The sequence below is a fragment of the Gopherus evgoodei genome, chromosome 3 (genome assembly GCF_007399415.2).
Source record: "Gopherus evgoodei ecotype Sinaloan lineage chromosome 3, rGopEvg1_v1.p, whole genome shotgun sequence".
NCBI lineage: Eukaryota > Metazoa > Chordata > Testudines > Testudinidae > Gopherus > Gopherus evgoodei.
The window spans coordinates 15338509-15354825 of NC_044324.1; the positions used below are offsets into that span (position 1 = coordinate 15338509).

Genomic DNA, 16317 nt, shown 5'->3' on the forward strand with positions numbered 1-16317 from the left:
CTCACTGACAATTCCCCTGTGCTCAGAAGGGGAGCGGGAAGTACTGTCTAGTGATCAGACAAAGGAACGCAAGTCAGAATGACTGGATTCTATTCCAGCTTTTCCAATAATTCATTGACCCTGAAGTAGTCATTTAAATTACGTGCCTTACTTTACCCATTCATAAAATTGATCTATTTCGGATATTTATATGCTCCCTCCCCATCGCCCTAGCATTTGAGTACCTGACAATCATTAATGTATTTATCCTCAATATCCCCGTATGGTAGGACAGTGCTGTTATGACCATTTTACAGATGGTGAACTGAGGCAAAGAGAGACTAGGCGACTTGCCGTGGGTCACGGAGGAAGTCTATGGTAGAACAGAGAATTGAACCTGGGTCTCTCACAGCCCTGGACTATTCTTCCTGCCTCATGTGGTACTGTGAAGCTTAATGTTTGTAAAGTATTGAGATGCTAAGATGAAAAGCACTGTAAAAGTGCACAGTAATCTCTTTGGGGCATGAACCATGTCTTCTTTTATGTTGATAAACTTCCTAGCATAAAGTGGAAGCTATTGGAAGGAAATAAAATACTGCTTCATTACAAAGAAAGAGGCCCCCCATACACAATTCTACAACACGTTTACACTGTTCTGAAATGTCTTTTGTGCATCATAGCCTGCTGCATGGTAGGTAAAATAAAAATGAAGGGCAAAAATTAGTTCTATGATTTTGTTTTTTCAAATAACTTTATGCAGTTCAAGAGATTTTTAGTACTGAAATCTAAAATAAAATAGTCATAATGAGAATGCGATATCTTTTGTTGCTTCTTTATTTGTGGTATTTAAATGGAGCATATGTCAAAAACATTGTTACTACCAAATATAGGAGATTTCATCTCAAGTTTTGTTTTTGAAAAATTTACATCAGTTTACATGCTTTGATAAGATTTTTTGGTAAAATCTACCAGTTTTGCCTCATTAGTCAAGGGAAAAATCCCTGGCCCCATTTCACATGTATCCTATAATATATTAAGATGTAGGTGGAAAGCAAATACACTTCACTTGCTTTCTCACATTACTTCCCTTCCAGTGACTTTCTCATGAAAATTATATGCATCATCCCTCTGCTACCTACAACATCTTTTGGCCTATTATGGGAAGAGTGTGAATTTGATCTTGCTCTGGTAATTCTGAGCCTTTAGATCAAGCATAAAAAAGAAAAGTAATCAATTTATTCTTTGCACCAGAAAGCCTCAGGGCTGATGTTTTAAATTAACTTTCTTTTATTTAATAATATTTTCCTGTGTAAACGCATTAGGATGCAACACTTTGTTTGACAGTGATGACCTCAGGCAATGAGGCAGCAGCCATAAAAACAATGAACGCTTCGACTATAGAAAAATTAACATTCAAAACCTAGGGCAGAAAAAGTAGCCATCATAAGTAAAAAAGCAAAGGGAAAGAAAAATCAATTGAATCGAGCCAAATGCAAACAAATTAAAAAGGACTGGAAATTGAAATTTCATGGCATATGACGTGCTAAAGCGCACTGTAGTAACGCTTACTTTGGTAGATTCAGAGGCACCAGTGCTCAAGATGTTAAGTAGAAAGTGTTCTTCCCATCCCTGAATAGTAAAGTGCCCTGGTATGTACAATCTTTGATTAGGAGAAAATGTTAGGTTGAAGAATTTTATATTTTTTAAAAATACGTTGTATGCATTTTATGTTTTTAGGACTGAATCATATACCCTTCAGCTTCACTTCAGCCCCACTCCTCACACCCTATCAGGTAGACAGATGAACCAAAATCTGAATGCAATTCCTGCATCTCTGTGTTAGAGATTAATTAATCCTCTCAATTCCCAGAGAGAGTGCAGGAACTATGAAGGCTGAACAAGTGCCACCATACATGAGCCTACGTCATATGGATGTACAGAGATAAAGAGTATACCCATGAAACAACCACAACTGCAAGTGCTCAAATACACTAGTGAAAGCTCACTGGCGCCAGGAATTTAATCTACTAATACAAGATGGGGATCAAATTAATTCTGGTTCTGTTGCAGCAGATTATTCTTTTTGCCAGAAGCTGGAAATGGGCGACAGGGTACAGATCACTTTATGATTACCTATTCTGCTCATTCCCTCTGGGGCACCTGGTATTGGCCACTGTGGGAAGACAGGACACTGGGCTAGATGGATGGACCTTTGCTTAGACCCAGTATGGCCATTCTAATGTTCTTATTAAAGTAACTGTATGGCCAGTCTCATCAAGATTGTCAAAAAAATTTATTAGTCTTTCTAATAAAAAAGCTGGGCAGGATAGAGTATAAAAGAAGACAATGAAGATTACTTAGGATACCTGATGCTGAAATTTGGAAGGATCACGACTGCTCACTGGAACCACGCTACCATACACATGCAGTTCTCTAACGATGGAAACACCTCCCTTCAACTCAGGTCTGAATGATTCTTCTGAACACTTTCGCAAACGTAGAAGGCCAACCAGAATATCCTGTTCTGGATCTTCATAGGACAGGAAGGTCTCCCAGCCACCATTTGCCACATAGTCTCTTCGAACTAACTCAACCTATTCAAAGAGAACAAGTAGGGGGGAGGAGGAAAAGAAAATCCTATTAAAAATAATTGGGCAACACGATGAATAGACCAAAACCGATTTCATGGATCCATAAACCGTTATGGGTCAGAAAAAGTGTGAAGTGCTTTCTTCAAGCCCAATTTCATTCTCGATGGATTTCAGCAGCACTAGATAAGAGCTGAAGGACCTACAATCGCATTTACCTAAAGACAAAATGTATCATACTTCAGTGAAAAATACACTTGTGGAGAGGACATCATTACTTTTCAGTGTTGAATACTTCTACCCATAAGGTATTTAGAAAGAACCAAATAAGCACAGTAGCTAGGGGCTGTAAAAGGTAGAAATGGAAGACTGGACCTCTCTCTGGTAACCTCACCTCCACTGGTGCTCCAAGAGCATCACAACTAGCAGCTCCTTCTCTCCAACCAGAGGTCTCAAACCTCTAAGGGCAAATTCAGCCCTGACTACAATTTTATTGCTCTGGTTTCAGTACCGTTATACTTGCTGATAGCATCTGTGAATTTGGCCCCTAGTTTCCACTTCTCTGAAAAGAAAAAGTATCTTGCCAGCAATGTAATCTAGGTCTTCTAATTAGTAATAAACTGCTTCTTTCCTAATCTGTCAGTGATGGGTCTTCAAGTGATCATGACCTCTCATTAATACAGTGCCTTTCATCCATACAGATTCAAAAACACTTCATAAACATTGCTGACTGACTATATAACGAAAGTTAGGCTGATCTTCCCACATCCATTTCCCTGCCAGTACAGTGCAGGATTGTTCCCTATAGTAGTATGCTCTGTCCTGTTTTAAAAAGTCTCAAGTAAAGGGCTTTGAGGTGGGGTTCCCGCTGAACTCCTTCCTATTCATCATCTTTCTGGTAACATGATACACAGAAATGAATGCACTATTTCAAGACCTGATTACACAAGAGCCAAATGGTGAGATTCTGTTACCTCTCTGCTTCATGAGATCAATATGCCTTTGTGTATGCAGCCCAAAATTAAATGGGCCTTTCACTTACTACATCGGTTAAGGTTAACTTAGTCAACACTAAGATGAGGCTATCTGTGAAAAAGTTCAAATGGATCTTGCATGTGTACAGAATTCTCCAAGATTTCTATTATCATATAACAATACAATAAGGTGGGACCAGACTCCTATCATGAAAATGAAGGTTACTTTGAGATGGACTCTACATATAGACACTCATGGGCTGAGCTGGCCTAGGCAGCCCATAAGAGGGAATATGCAGAGGATCCTCATAGAAGAGCTAAAAGTTGATCCAGCAGTCCTATTGTTATTTATATAGCACCAACAATCTGATCAAAGTTTACTGAAAAATAAGAGGACAAGATTCTTACTCTAAAGCGTTTACAATCTAAAGCCCAGATCCTGCAATGAGCTCCATGCAGGAAAAGCCTACTCTCCTTGTAAGATAGAGCCTAAGTTAAAGATCCACTCACTACGCAGATTTTATTAATTCACAGCTAAAGAAAGGAGGCAGAAAATAATATTAACATAGCTAACCCAAAAGGTTTTAGATTTAAAGCTTCATGAACTCTGGGCTTCCTAATTAAGGAAAAGCAATAAAATGGAAGAATGTGTCTCATTATTTCTATTTCAGTAACAAGTAGAACTCCTTTGTACTCTGTGCTGCCCAAACACAAACAGTCCTTGTCTTCAAGAACCTGCCATCTAAAAAGATAAGATGACAAAGCTTGGGAGAAAAAAAATAAGATTATAAAAATCTCCAACTTTAACAGAGTTTTGTATAGTGCTCATTTTCACAGTATCTAAGCATTTGCCAGACAAATTACATCTGCATAGTAAAGTCCCGAGGGAACTCCATGGGGTCCTCTGCTCTACCCCCTTCCCTAGGTAAACAGGTGGCTCTATATGGGTTGAATATACAGCTAGACCTTACATCATGTATACAAAAAGCTAATTTAAAAAAAAATCTACTAACGGGGCCTTGATGACTAAGGGAGACAGAAAAGAGATATTGTGAACAACTGAAGTCACTGGCAGCTAACGACAGTAAAATGAATTGATTGCTTTCAATCCAGTTCCTAGACTATAAGCGTACATGTGAAAAAGAAACTGGCAATAACTAAGGCTAAGATTTTGTTATGGTTGTTTTTAGTAAAAGTCACGGACAGGTCATGGGCAATTAATAAAAATTCAAGGAAGCCTGTCTGTGACTGTCTGACCTGTCTGCGATTTTTGCTGCTGCAGCTCCATGGTTTCCCTTGCCATCATGGTAGCTGGGAGCTGTGGGGTTCCCCTCTTGCCCGTAGCAGCTGGAAACTTCCGGGGGGCCTCCCCTCTGCCCACAATGTCTGGGAGCTGCAGGGTGACCATATTTCCCAAAGAGAAAACAGGACACTCCCAGGCTCCCCCTTCCTCCCACCCCCAATGTGAGGCTGTCATCTGTCACCGGAACTCTGAGAAGGGCCCTCTCAGGAGTCTGTCACCTGTGGCTGGAACCCTGAAGGGGGGCTCCTGTTGCTGGAACTCTGCCAGGGTCCCACTGGGTGCCAGCTCCAGAGTCCTGCAGCCTCTGGGACTGAAGCAGAGAACGTCAGGGAAGTCTCTGAAAGTCACGGATTCCATGACTTCCATGACCTCTGGGACATAAACGTAGCGTTAGCAATAACTAGTACCCCTGCTAATAATCCTTGACCTTAATATTAGGACAAGTGGCTCATATAGAATGAACTTTTCAGCTTATGTCTTCCAAAAATGGTAGGTTTTTAGATTGAGATAGCTCCCTTGATGCAGAATCCTAGCAGATACATGCCACTGGTAGATGAAAAACTGGAGCCAGCTACAGGCATATTGCAGAACTGGCAGCACAATTGAGTCCCAACTCCTTCATACCAAATGTTTCACAGCAAGCCACGTCTGAAGCAAGCTCCCTGGGAAGCAACAAGTCTCACCTGATATGGTCTCACTTTATGATGAATCTCTTGTATTCCAACCTCTCTTGTCCTCACATCACGACACTAGGAAAAGAGAGAGAGAAAAATTACATAAAACAGAGGAATACATGCAGCTCAAAGACATTAAGATTTCCAATCACCCCATGGGCTCAAAATTAAGTTGAAATAGCTTGTCTTACACTAGTAGAATTTGAATAAATAGACTTCAAAATAAAAATGCTCACCGAGCCATCCCTAATGTACCTTAGAAAAAGCACTTTGTGCTAAATGTAAAAACATGCTGATAAAAATCAATTCACTGAGCAACCATTATATCTCATGAGAAAAGGTACCATTTGATTTGAAAGTAGCAGGGCTTGGAGGGAAAAATCAACAGCTAAGAAAGAGCAAGACAGACTTGACATTATCATAGATTTTAAGGCCAGAAGGGAACATTGTGATCTTCTAGTGATTCTAGTCTGATCTCCTACATAATAAACCATGGTCTATAGAACTTCTCTATAATAATTCCTCGAGATCTTTTAGGAAAACATCCAATTTTGATTTAAAATTGTTAGTGATGGAGAATCTACCATGACCCTTGGTAAACTGTTCCAATGGTTACTTTAACTGTTAAAAATTTATGTCTTATTTCCAGTCTGTCAGGTCCTTCACCAGAGAGATCTAGAATTGGAAAAATCTAACCTAGTGTGCCAGAGATACTCTTGAGCAGGCAATTTGTAAATCTGGGTAATTGATTTTTAATGCCAAAATCGGCATGTGACACATCTGAATATCAGAAGGTAAAGGGTTACCTTTCTGGTCAAGTGTCCCACAGATGTACAGGATGGACTAACTGTGAGAGGTTTGAGACCAATCAATGGTCCAAGTCATCAGAGAAAAGCCAGGTAGTTTTACAAAACTTTACAGCTCCTTGGTAGTCAGAGGGAACGAGAGACAGAACTCCATGTCAGAGAGCTTGATTGTAGCTTGCACAAGTCTTTTGTATCTCTTCTTATAACCAGTGCAAACCAAGCCCCATGAGAAAAGTCTCAAGGAGAAAAACTTTTCTGAAGACAGACTGTTTTTATACCACAAATAAGAAAACTCTGAAAATCCAAAGTCAAGCATAAACCCACATGGAACTTGATTTCCAAGGCATCCAAATGACCCTACCTGCATCCCAACACCCTCTACAATGCCTTAAAAAAAGGTCAAACTCAGATTATACTATATATTATATACAGTGAAATAATTTAATCTTTGCTATGACCATAAAAACTGGCATGCTTTATTCTTATATGGTGATTATGCTAATTCTGGCCTTCTTTATGGTCATATGCACAAAATCTACTTTGCTTTACAAATTCCTCACTAGACCAATGGCATGCAGAAGACAGTCAATTCCCCGCTCTTCATTAAGGACCCTAGTCCTGAGAGTGCACAGCATTTTTCAGGACTGTGCCCTCCAATTCTTTGCCCCAATCAGTAATCCAAGAATTATTAGTCACAGAGATGGAACAAAGAGGAAAAGCTGAAATTGCCAAGAGGACAGAGCTGAGGAGCCTGGGCACCTTCTAATTATGAACCTTCATACCTAAAATACCTAGGTTCCTTGTGGGAATTCAGTCCCAACAATCATAGCCTTAAAAAGCTGTTTATTTATAACGTTATACCTCCAGTAGATACAAAGACAATTCACTGGTATCTTGTACTTCAAGTGACAATGTGACAAACTGTTTTGGTTGCTCACTCTACCAAGCTGCAAGGTTTCTTCCTCAGTAAATTCAGATCTAAAGTCATCCGCACAGTAGAAATGTTTAAGAGATTCAGTTCTTTGTAGCCTGCCACGGAAAACATAACTGGGTTTGAGATCTTTTTTTTTGCTTTGTTATGTATAAAGGATATTTTTCCCCACCTACAATTTTTTTTAATTCTTAGAAATAGCCGGAATATTAAGTTTTATCATCATATTTGTTTTTGCTGGAAGTGTTCCGTGGAAGGTTTCTCAATCCTACTGAGGAGGATAAAGATGCTAAACCCTTAACAAAGAGCTTTTCTTCTAACTGTTAGGTGTTTGAGTTGAATAATTTTTTTTAAAAAGTTGTCAACAGTCTGCATAAAAAACTTCCCTTTCTCACTTGAGAAATGTCCTCAGTAGCCAAAATGTCACAAATCTCCTAGTTCTCTGGTCATCCTGTATCTTGCAGGGGAAATCTAAAATTTTAATGTAAAAATCAAACAAAACATCAGTTCTTTGGGAAAAAATTTTGAGGTATTCCTTTACCTATCAGAAAACGAACAAACAAAAGGACAAAACCCCAATATTTTCCTTTGCAGGTCATCTTTAGTTGAGCAGCAAATCTGGCTCCTATAGTTCACATTGCTCTCATTTTGCCATTTTTCTCTTCCTTTTCACAAACACAATAATCAGTCACACAGTGTAGTCAGCAGGCAGCTCCTCCTTGGCATAAGGTTGCTGATCTTTTACCTGTGTTCCTAGATCCTTCATCCTCGCCAAGGCAAGTTCTCTCAGGTTACCATGCTCCACTCCTGAGCTGACTAGCGGCATTGGGATATCTCTATACAAAGAAGAAAAACAAAAAAACTTTATATGACCATATTCATAAAATATAAAGCCAGATGGGCCACCACCATCATCTAACCTTACCTCCTACATAACAAAGGACTTATCTGAATTAATTCCTGTTTCAAAGCCCAGTAGCTTTGGCTGAACTAGAGCATGGCCAAGCCAATTAACAACTGGAGGTAGTGAAGGGGAAAGAGCTACATGATTGGTTTTTACAGCAGGAAAGGACTTTTTACATGCTAGGAAATAGGCTATTTATGCGTTTTTATTCTCATATTCATCATACTGGAAAAAGGAAAAATTCTATTATGTGAATTTTCATTCTAGGACCCTCCATGTCAGAGAGTCTTCGCAGCAAGCACTGGTATAGTCTCCAAGAAACCTGGATATAACAATTGTAACTATATCCTAAAATTCAGTAAAGATGCAAATAAGTTTGTAATAATCTAACATCATAGGAATATATTATAATAATTATGAATACCATTTTTGCAAAAGTATTGAGGTCTTCTACAACAGAAGATGCTGTAATGATAGATTTCAGTATTTCCACTTGAAAGACTGATTTCCTCATGAACTTGTTGCCACAAAGAATCTTGTGCCCTTAACAAAATCTCTGAACTATTATACCCTTCATCTTCTGATGCTATGAAGCGCCCATTGATAATGTTGATTTAATTAATTTACTTTGGGGAAAGGATAAGGTTTGTGCTTGGGACAGCGAGTTCTACTGAATATCCTTCAGTAATTATTTCTGAGGTGGATCACTCCAGACCAGGGCCCACCCTGAAGCATTCCTCATAAAGGGGAGGAATCTGCCTATACTTCAGAACCTCAGAAAAAAAAAAATCCAAAAGAAACTTTTGGAGCTGCATAGTTTTCAAAAGAATCTCAGTTTTGGTCTTCCAAAGCTTGAGGCAGCAATGGCCTCCTCCTAATGTGTAATCTTTAACCTGAACCTGGAGGAGCAGCACTTCAAAGGAAAAATTTGCTGAGATAAGGCGGTCTGAAGACGCTCTCACTGGAAGGAGGGAAGGGATATATTCCCTGTCTAAAGCCTCAGTGACTGTTTTCTGTCTATGCTCCCAGAAAAGATTACCAGCAGAGTATTTTGAAGAAGATCAACCTGCTTTTCCAATTTTTTAGCAGGAGCTGCAGTTTCCATGGGACATGTCTTTGGAAGTTTTGAATATACAGGATATCAGCCAGGTAAAGAATTAGTCCTCAAAAAAATTGCTAGGAAAACTGAGAATGGGTGTGTGGGGGAGTGTGCATGCTAACAACAGCCTTCAAATTGAGTATCTCTAGGCCTGCACAATAAGAGACTGCAGCCAATAATCTCAAGGCTGAGGCTGCTGCACCCAAGTTCACTTTGATGATGAATACCATGCAAAAATGGTATTTAGTCTGTAGAAGAGAAGACAAGGAGGGACATAACAGTTTTCAAGTACAGAAAAGGTTGTTACAAGGAAGAGAGAGAAAAATTGTTCTAGTTAACCTCTGAGGACAGGACAAGAAGCAATGGGTTTCAATTGTAGCAAGGGCAGTTTAAGTTGGATATTAGGAAAGATTTCCTGTCAGAACAGTTAAGCATTGGAATAAGTTGCCTGGGGATGTTGTGGAATCTCTGTAATTGGAGATTTTTAAGAGCAGGTTAGACAACACCTATCAGGGATGGTCTCGATAATACTTAGCCCTGCCATGAGTGCAAGGAACTTGACTAGAAGACTTCTAGACTACAATGGGATGGGGCAGAGGTCCCAGGGGGCCATCAGGGAATGGGGGGGAGCGGTTGGATGGGGCAAGAGTCCCGCGGGGGGGGGGAGGTTGGCATCAGGGGCCGAGAAGCAGGGAGGGGGCCAGATGGGGGATGGGGCTGGGCCACGCCTGGCTATTTGAGGAGGTACAGCCCCTAACCGGCCCTCCATACAATTTCTGAAACCCGATGTGGCCCTCAGGTCAAAAAGTTTGCCCGCCCCTGATCTAGATAGATCTCTTATGAGAGGTTTTAGGACTTTGGGCTACCGTTTTGAAAACTGATTGTGGGCAATATCCTTCACTATTTCCTACACCAAACTCCTGAGAGAAGGGGGCCAGCATATTACCAAGGAGATTAAAACAACAGTGTGCAAGCATGTATCCCACCTGTCTCCTTAAGGAAAACAGCAGCCACTTTATGATCTCCTGTGGCCTGGAAGGGGAGAGGAGACAGGTCCATCTCTCAGGGAATGCAATCTGAATCACTTCACTTCACGTTCCCTGCTGCTGGGTCTGGGCTGAGTAGTAGGGAGGCCAAAAAATGTAATATTAAATTAACAATTATGTCATGTGATGACACCTCCAGGAATATACCCAATCAAGACTGGCAACCCTAATAAGTGGGGACCAACTGCACAAAATGAGGAATGAGCTGGGACCACTAAAGACAAATGACTCATTTGTACCAGAGAGATTGCAGAAGCTGGCACCTTTCACTGCAGTTGACCTCTTCCAGGCAGAACAGCTTGCAGGAAGGGAGGAGGGGGTGTGTGGCCTTCTCAGTCATCTCAGCACAGACATTGCCTACATGCTGTCTGGGAGCAGGAATTTCTTCCTCTGGCTTACCGGGGGGTACCTTGCCTTTCCCCCAAGATTCAAGAGCTCCACTGAAACTATCCTGCTAGCTCTAAAAGCTGCGGGAATAGGGGTCCCATACATAGGGGAACGGCTAAAAGACGATGGAAACCTACTGATTCTGGCCTGGTTTCACTGAAGCAAGCTTCCATGTGCCTGGCTGGCCTTCTCAACTGTCAGCATGGATCATGTCTACATATCAGCGCGAGCCACTCTTTCTTGTAAGCTACTCGACCTCTGTTACTGTGGAACTCTCCAACATTCCAGCTGAGAATTGGAGTCCTGCAGTTTGTCAGCCAATCGTTTTTCAAAAGGGGAAGAAAGGAGAGGTCCACAGAAAGCTACGTCTGGTTTGGGTTTTTTAGCTAAGCAGTTTTGAAGAAAAAAAAACTTCAAACGTTTATGCCTTGCCTAAACTACAAAGTTAGGCCAACATAAGATGCCTTGTGTTGACCTGGTTGTGCATGGGTCTACATTTAAATTTGTCTCCCCCCGAAGTAAGTGTCCCATTACAGCGATGCAGTAACGCCGCTTCCCCAAGCAGCACTGAGACACGGTCAATATATTGAGGTTGATGCAGCACGGGTTGCATTACTTATGTCAACCCTAACAGTCTTCCAGGAGCTGTCCCACAATGCTGGGCACTGATGACTCTGGTCACAACTGTGAATTCCACTGCCCAGGGGTCCCGAAGACCGGAAGACCCTCCTTCTCTTTAAAGCCAGAAAATTTTTGAAATGTCTTTTCCTGTTTGCGTAGCTTGGCGAGCACACAACAGCAGCTCTCCATGGTTGCATGCAACCGCCCAACTGACAATGACTGCTACACATTCCAGAAACAGTCTGGCTTGGAATGGATGGAAGATATTGGATCTCCTGGGCTTGCTGGGAAAAGAAACTTTGCAACCACAGCTATGGAGCAGCTGTAGAATCAAGAACATCTCTGAGCAGGTTGCATGGGGGATGCAGGAGAAGAGGTATGACAGAGACCAGCAGCAGTGCCATGTGAATGTAAAATATCAGAGGGCCTGAGGCCTACACTGGATCTGGAGCTAAGACACAGACATGACGCTTTTACAAAGAGCAGCATGCCATACTTGGCGGAGGCCTCACCACCCTCCACATGCCACTATAGATACCATCAAGTTCATGCTGCAAGTCTGGACCTGTTTGAGACTCCACCACTGTCCAGTCAGTCCCAGCAATAGAACATGAGTGGGCTCGATGCAGGGGAAGGAACCACAGGTAAACATGTAATTGTATTTCCCATTGCAATGATGTACTGATGGCACTCCCAACTTAACAAGACACAGCTATTGATTTTTCATTCATTTACTCATACTAAAAGAGGTAGCATGCTTGATGGTGGTGGGCTGCATACTGGGATATGTACCCATGATGCACCGCACTGTGCATAGATTCAAGCACTCCTGGTGAGTACAAACAGCATGGACCAAGGAGCCAAATATACATGTGCATAAGCGACATGCTAACTGCAGCCAATGTAACTTGTGTTGACCGAAGCTGAAAGTGTAGACATGGCCTTAGTTTAAAGTCTTTTGAAAATCCTGTGAAAGTTCTGCGACAAAAGGAGTCCTGGAATCTGCCGAGTGCGCTGCTTGGAGACAGAGAATTCTGGGGAGTTCTTCTTAATGGGTAGTCCTAAGCCCAGGCTCAGAGCAAAGGCAAGATTTGTCCCCAGCTGCTGTGGAGAGAGGGAATGCCCACTGTGGAGATTAACAAGAGGGGACTGAGAATGGTGCATCTTTGCCCACCTATTTCACATTTCTCCGTTTAAGCAAACATATGTTTTTCCCCTTGCATTTCTTATTGACCACAAGCCAACTACACTCAGTTTGGTTCACTTTCTAGTCTGCATATCTGCAACACTGGATCTCTGGCACACCAGACAATACTAGCCAATGAACTGCCACTGCACAGAGGTATTGGCCTATCAAGGGCTCCCTATGGCAGTGCTGCCTTAGTGGTGTTCAAATATCAAAACCTCAGCATTAAGAACCCTCAGAGGGCCCTGGTTCCCACTCCACCCAGAGCCATCCTCTCTCCTGCACAAAAATCTCCTCTCAAAAGGACAATCACCACCCTGCTGCCTTTGATTCTTCATTGTACCATGGAGAACTGAGGGGGTGGGGTAGGCCAGTGAGAGGTTAAGTGAAGATCTGTGGGAGAGAAGGTGCAGAGAGCAGTGTTTATGTTGGAGGGGGTTACCAATAATCAAAACAGGCATTTTCTAGAAACAGCAGGACGATACTAATGATAAAATTCCTAACTAAATTTTTTTAATAAGTCTTTTAAAGATGACAGAAAGATGAGCCTGCTAGCCATGCGTATTACCAAACCCTGCTAACTTTCTGAATTTATTTTAGAGAAACAGGAGACAAAAAATAAAAAGTGAACTATAAATAGAGTATTAAACTGTACAACGCAGAACAGTTTGATCTCAAAACGTGGTTTAAACAAGCTCCTTAATGAGCTTTTAAACCTCTTTCCTCCCCTGTATAATTATTCAGCAAACACAATGAAGTACAGAACAGCATGTTAAAGAACAGGATCTCACATACACAAACCTAGAGAGGACCAGACAATTCAGGGAGTTGGTAATGTTATTAGTTTAATCCACTTTAGGTCAACAGTTATTAGAAGTCAGTATCATCTGACAGCTATCTGGTGGCCTTTGTGAAATTTATTCACAGGTATCAGTCCATTTCCTTAAGAATGTGTGTCACGAAAGCCACCATTAACAGTCACCATTTTTGGCAGTCTCAGCACAGACACCCAGGTCTGAATGAGCCAAGGAGACTCTCATCTGACAAGTGGTCACTGCAAGGAAGAATAGAAGTACATTGGCAAAAAAGAGGACAAGCGAAAGCTTGCCCTGCTGCTGCTCATACTACACCTGTTCTGTAGAGTTAGGACTTCAGGCTCCAGGGCTCTCATTTCATTCCAATGCCAAACTCACTTTAAATAAATTTGGTAACACTTTTACCAGTAGTAAGGTGTTGCACCAGAAGCCTTGAGAATATTATTTCCCTCTCATTTTGTTTGCAATACATTAGAACTTTTTATAAAGCAGAAAGGGCTCTGAAAAATTCCTCACCTCTGACTCTCTCTCACACCAAAAACAAGGCAAATGCAATTAGATAGCCAGTTAATTTATTTATCTGATTTCTTAGAGTAAATAAGGCATCATAGAACTAAGATAACAGACTTCAAACAGCTTCAATTAGAGGTAATGAGCACTTCACATTGAGTCTAAAGAACACAGTAGAGGAGAACAGGATTTTCATCTGGGCATGTTAGAGCTAAGGCAGTAATCTATCTGAGTGCCTATTTTTTCCAATTATGGAACAGCGCCAAAAGGGCCAGGCTGTTTTGTACTTCTCAACAGGAACACAAATAAAACTAACTAACTGACATCTTCTAGCACTAGGGCTATAGCAGGGGTGGCCAAAACATGGCTCATGAACTGCATGTTGCTCTTTTACAGTTAAAAGTGCAGCGTGCAGAGCCCCCCATACCCTCCATTCTCTGCCTATCAGATTGGAGGTGGGAGGAGAGAGCGCTCCGGGCTTCTGCCCTGCAGCAGGGTGGTGGAGCTACGGGCTTCTCCCAGAGAGACAACTGCCTGCTGAGAATAGGGGGAAGGGGCACAATTTAAAGGTTCACTACCTCCAACATCGCTTGCCTCATAACCTCATAACTTGCCTTCAACATTGCTTGCCTCATAACCTACGTCGTGCAGAATGCAATGCCATCCACAGCCTCAGAAACCACCCAGACATTATAATCAAAGAGGCTGATAAAGGAGGTGCTGTTGTCATCATGAACAGGTCTGACTACCAAAAGGAGGCTGCCAGACAACTCTCCAATACCAAATTCTACAGACCACTTCCGTCAGATCCCACTGAGGAATACACTAAGAAACTGCACCATCTACTCAGGACACTCCCTACACTAACACCGGAACAAATCAACATACCTTTAGAGCCCCAACCGGGGTTATTCTATCTACTACCTAAGATCCACAAATCCGGAAATCCTGGACGCCCGATCAACTCGGGCATTGGCACTCTCACTGAAGGACTGTCTGGATATCTGGACTCTCTACTCAGACCCTATGCCACCAGCACTGCCAGCTATCTCCGTGACACCACTGTTTCCTGAGAAAACTACAATGCATTGGTGACCTTCCAGAAAACACCATCCCAGCCACCATGGATGTAGAGGTTCTCTACACAAACACCCCATACACAGATGGAATACAAGCTGTCAGGAACAGTATCCCTGATGATGCCACAGCACAACTGGTTGCTGAGCTCTGTGACTTTATCCTCACACACAACTATTTCAAATTCGATGACAATATATATCTCCAGATCAGTGGCACCGCTATGGGCACCTGCATGACCCCACAATATGCCAACATTTTTATGGCTGACCTTGAACAATGCTTCCTCAGCTCTCGTCCACTCACGCCCCTTCTCTACCTACGCTACACTGATGCCATCTTCATCATCTGGACTCATGGGAAGGAGCCTCTGGAAAAATTCCACCACAATTTCAACAGCTTCCACCCCACCATCAGCCTCAGCCTGGACCAATCTACATGGGAGGTCCACTTCCTAGACACCATGGTGCAAATAAGTGACGGTCACGTTAACACCACCCTATCCTGAAAACCTACCAACCACTATGCCTACCTTCATGCCTCCAGCTTCCATCCCGGATACCCAACACGATCCATTGTCTACAGCCAATCACCGAGATACAACCGCATCTGCTCCAACCTCTCAGACAGAGACCAAACACCTACAAAATCTTCATCAAGCATTCTCAAAACTACGATACCAGCACGAGGAAATAAGCAAACAGATCAACAGAGCCAGACGTGTACCCAGAAGCCTCCTATTGCAAGACAAACCCAAGAAGGAAAAAGACAGTTACTCACCTTTGTAACTGTTGTTCTTCGAGATGTGTTGCTCATATCCATTCCAGTTAGGTGTGTGTGCCGCGCGTGCACAATCGTCGGAAAACTTTTACCCTAGCAACTCAGTGGGCTGGCAGGTCGCCCCCTAGAGTGGCGCCGTCATAGTGCTCGATATATACCCCTGCCGGCCCACCCGCTCCTCAGTTCCTTCTTGCCGGCTACTCCGACAGTGGGGAAGGAGGGCGGGTGTGGAATGGATATGAGCAACACATCTCGAAGAACAACAAAGGTGAGTAACTGTCTTTTCTTCTTCGAGTGATTGCTCATATCCATTCCAGTTAGGTGAATCCCAAGCCTTACGTAGGCGGTGGGGTCGGAGTGAAATGTGGCAGAATGAAAACTGCTGAGCCGGAGGCTACAGCATCTCTTGACTGTTGAACCAGGGCATACTGTGAAGCAAAGGTATGGACTGAGGACCAATGGAGCTGCGCGACGGATCTCGTGGGTAGGAACACGAGCCAGCAAGGCGGCAGATGAAGCCTGAGCCCTGGTAGAATGCACGGTGATGTGGCTTGGGGAAATATGAGCCAAATCATAACAAGTGCGGACGTACGCCATCACCCAAGAAGAGATCCTCTGAGAGGAAAACAAGCAAGCC

The 16317-nt window shown here is 42.5% G+C and overlaps 1 protein-coding gene across 1 annotated transcript in view; it reads right to left on the reverse strand.

Moving 5' to 3' along the window:
• ELP3 (elongator acetyltransferase complex subunit 3) overlaps nt 1-16317 on the reverse strand; it is a 178674-nt gene that overhangs the window by 41405 nt on the left and 120952 nt on the right. Inside the window, exons 11-13 of the mRNA XM_030555159.1 lie at nt 8001-8091; nt 5528-5593; nt 2346-2573 (exon numbers count right to left, since the gene is read on the reverse strand). Of these exons, the coding sequence (XP_030411019.1) occupies nt 2346-2573; nt 5528-5593; nt 8001-8091 (385 nt within the window). The remainder of the gene's footprint in view (nt 1-2345; nt 2574-5527; nt 5594-8000; nt 8092-16317) is intronic.